The sequence below is a fragment of the Temnothorax curvispinosus genome, unplaced genomic scaffold, assembly GCF_003070985.1.
Source record: "Temnothorax curvispinosus isolate PA1 unplaced genomic scaffold, ASM307098v1 QBEX01012127.1, whole genome shotgun sequence".
Lineage (NCBI taxonomy): Eukaryota > Metazoa > Arthropoda > Insecta > Hymenoptera > Formicidae > Temnothorax > Temnothorax curvispinosus.
The window spans coordinates 7,254-11,050 of NW_020221907.1; the positions used below are offsets into that span (position 1 = coordinate 7,254).

Here is a 3,797-nt window from a genome sequence, read left to right on the forward strand (position 1 = left end):
ATATATATATATATATATATATATATATATATATATATATATATAAAACTCAGAAGAGAATGACATTTGCGTGTTTCCTTATAAAAAATAAGAACTAATCGCAATTATCAAAATGTGATGTTTGTTGAGATAAGATATGAGAGAGATTTAACAAAGATTCCATAAAAACTAGATAGCGATTGTTCAATTAGAACATTTCGCGATATAAAATACTTATTATAACGTAAAAAGAAAGGGAAGAAATTTTGTGGTGCACATAAGTTTGTGTCGATCGTTTCAGATTGAACAGCGATTCTCACTCAATCTATACCAACGGCTCGAAGAAAATCAATCGATCGTGAGAATCTCGCAAAATATGCGAACACAACGACAGAGACGGATATAAAAATCACATTCGTCATTCAGTCTTGTACAATGTCTATTTACATTCCTGACGAAGAATCGCATCAAAAATGTACATCTGGGAAAGATTGATAGAAGTTTTCCCCATTCTCTCTTTTTCTAAGCAATATCGCGAACAGAAGATTTGCTTCAAAAGAAAAGAAAAGGAAAAAGATAGAAAATGGAAAACCTCATATTACATTGAGCGCCCTTGCTCTTCTTTGTGCAGCTATTCTCTTACTCCGTCGTAGCGGAGGTCGCTGCTCATCTTCGTTCGTCGCATCATGGGTTGCACAATATTCCCATTTGGCTATTTTACCATCCCACTACAAGCACGAAACAATTTTATATTTAAGCGTACCTATCTTATCGTAACGACGCATGTAATCTCACTTAAATCATGGATTGAAAGATACCGAAACTTTGAATTGCCATAATATACACATATGAGATGCAAGTTTTACGTAAGCATCATAAGTTCTACGTATCATTATGAAACAGTAAAAATACTATAGGACAATTTTATTGACAGAGGAACACTTTCCACGATTTTTCAATTTTCTTTTCTGTAAAATTGCATAATCTAAAGTAGTCTTTTCTCTTCTCATGAACACGAATTTCGAGCAAAAACACAAACAACTCTCCAATTGCGATTTCTCTTTCGTTCAAAAAGTATGAGATACGTTCTTGCGGTTAAATGATTTTACTCACAGACGAGGTAATGAGATTGTAATCCAAAGGGTGCCAGCTAACATCGCGCACGCATCCCGTGTGACCTCTTATCTTGCGTACTAACTTTCCCGTCAGAAGATCATATACTACGAATAAGAAAAAAAGGGGAAACATAATCAGCCTGTTCATTTACGGCAGTTTCGTGTACTGAGAGAAGCGGAGAGTAACACTCGGAACTTACTGATAAACCGACCTGTCGAATCCCCCGTGCAAATGTATCTCTGACCAGTGTTGTCCGGTGGCGAAAAGCGACAACGTATTAAAGTCTTACGGACTGAATGACCATAATACGTCATCACACTAGTATCACCTTCTAAGAAGCCCCGTTCCCATACTGAAACAGGAAAATATCGTATGTATTTGGTAATAGTGTGTGACAATAGAGATCAATTGTCACCTTAGACGTTTCAGATGTATCTGAATAATTTAGAGGTAAAAACAATGGTTGTTTTAAGAATTATTCTTCTGTTTCCTTTTTTTTTGCTTGTAAATAAATATTTACATCGTTGAGGTACAGGCTGCCATCGATAATCCCAATCCTGACGCTCGATAAGCTGGCGAGCATTTTGCTGGGCTCTACAAGAGGAGAACACGCGCGAATCCCACAACTTGATGGATTGGTCTTTAGAATTGGTTATAAAATACCGTGAGTCGCCGCGTGAGTCAATGTATGTGATCCCATCTCTATGACCGGCCAACACTCCAACCGCACGCGGATTAGATTCGTTTACCATTCTCCTATCCCATACCTAAACCGACAGGAAGACATTGAAGATGTAATACACAGAGCGAGGACTTCCCGGATAGTCGCGTGCACGTCGGTTCATAGTAGAGTATCATAGTGCGCATCGACTTCTTTCACAATACACCGACACTTGACTTATAGCGTTGAATAGAGCAGTCTCACGGATGGCGGCATTATACCTTGCATAATCCGTCGTCGCTGGCGCTATAAAAGATCTGCGAGCTATCGTCCGCGAAAGTAACACTGTTTACATCTTCTTCATGACCCTCAAACTATAAAAATTATTACAGATATCAATGTAAGGAACGGCAAAAGTGCTTTCTTCGCTAAATAATAATTCTACAAACTCGTAAGATTCGCTGCTGGCACTCAAGATCATATACATAAAGGCACTGATCATTGGCGCCACCAAGGATTTCCGTGCCATCACTTGAAAAGGCTACGGAAAAAACACAAAATCGCCTTACCCCTGGGGACAATGGTAGAGTGTCCAGTGAATCTCCAGATACATTGCACTGATATACTGTAAAAAATATCGAGAGAATGCATACTGTACAAGATCTACCATTACATGATTGCAAAAGCACAATGCCTAAAAACAATGCCACTTACAACAGTCCGCCCAACTCGAATATGCAAAATGTTCACCGTTTGGACTAAACGCTACGTCCAGCACACTCCAGCCAACATCATGTGCTTGCATCCGACTGTACAAGGTAAAATTACCATTGCGTGTCCGATATATGTACAACCACTTATCTGCAAAAATTCAGGAGTATTTGATATGAGCAGTCAAGCTATCATATAACCATACTATGTGATAAGTTTGTACAAGGTTGTACTAATCCACAGCACATAGATGAGAAAATAGATGTAAATCTACCTTGTGTGGCAGTGACGAAGAACTCTCCATTCTTGGAGTATGAACCACAGAATACCTTCGAACCATATTCCTGTATAAAGCGCTGCTTATTCGGCAAAAGACTATTACTTATCCTACATTTTTCATTAACACTAAAACCATGTGGCTTGACGGCTCTCCTCTGTATTACAGGTGTGATGGACGTATTTTTCTGATCAACGATTCCAGAGGTATATTTGGTGACGACAGTTATGTCGTTTTTCTGAAAAGCAATATAACGCAATATTACACGGTATCCAGAGAATTCTTCAAGAGATTCAAGGCGCAAGGAGATGAAGGAGAGCGAAAATAGTAACAAATAAAAATATATAAAATAACAAAAAATAATCGCGTTCTTGCCTGAGCCGTTCCAAATGCACTACTGGACCGCGCGTTCAACCGGAGAACTAGATTATCGGGTGCACGGTTGAACTCACCTCTAATCTGGTTGTATCTGGAAACTTGGCTCGCGCGCGAATTCGCGCCAATTCATCCTCCGATTCATCAGATGTATTCTCTATAATGCGATCGCTAGAACAAAAAAACGGTTCCGAAGATGTTTGGCACGGTCGTACAGCTCTGTACGGGAGATTACGCGTGGAGATGATAAGCGCAGCGTATACAAAGTACAATGTCCCGAGTGCAAGTGCGTTTTTCCTCGGAACAAGCGTTTCTTCGTTCCCGTCAACGACTACTCGGAACCTGAAGAATACGACCTCAAGAGCCGGAAAATATGGGGCAACGGCGAGACGATCGCGAGAATGTTCCAGAGCGAGAGACAGGACTTAACATATACGACCGTCGTAGACACTCCAGACAGAGAAATTTTTTTTTTGGAATTGAAGGGAAACCAGAGTCCCCCAGACAGAGAAAAGATTATTATTGGTTATATTTAGCGGAAAAAGCAGCTGGTCTTCACGCGTTCATAGTTCTGTACATAATCCCGTTAAAGCAGGGCACACACACTTTTCATAGAACGTAACAGTAAGGTTTCGACCAATCGCGTTGCTTGATTCGGCCGTCTGTAAAGGCCTTTAA

The 3,797-nt window shown here is 40.0% G+C and overlaps 1 protein-coding gene across 1 annotated transcript; it reads right to left on the bottom strand.

Annotated features, from left to right (window-relative positions):
• Positions 1 to 24: 24 nt before the first annotated feature.
• LOC112462245 (DDB1- and CUL4-associated factor 11) lies at positions 25 to 3,543 on the bottom strand (the record flags this gene model as incomplete). Its single annotated transcript, XM_025027913.1, has 10 exons — positions 25 to 707; positions 1,093 to 1,199; positions 1,295 to 1,447; positions 1,616 to 1,689; positions 1,759 to 1,862; positions 2,038 to 2,130; positions 2,206 to 2,381; positions 2,471 to 2,617; positions 2,742 to 2,982; positions 3,197 to 3,543. Coding segments are annotated over 10 exons (1,577 nt in total), but the record flags the coding sequence as incomplete, so codon positions are not given.
• Between the last annotated feature and the right edge of the window lie 254 nt (positions 3,544 to 3,797).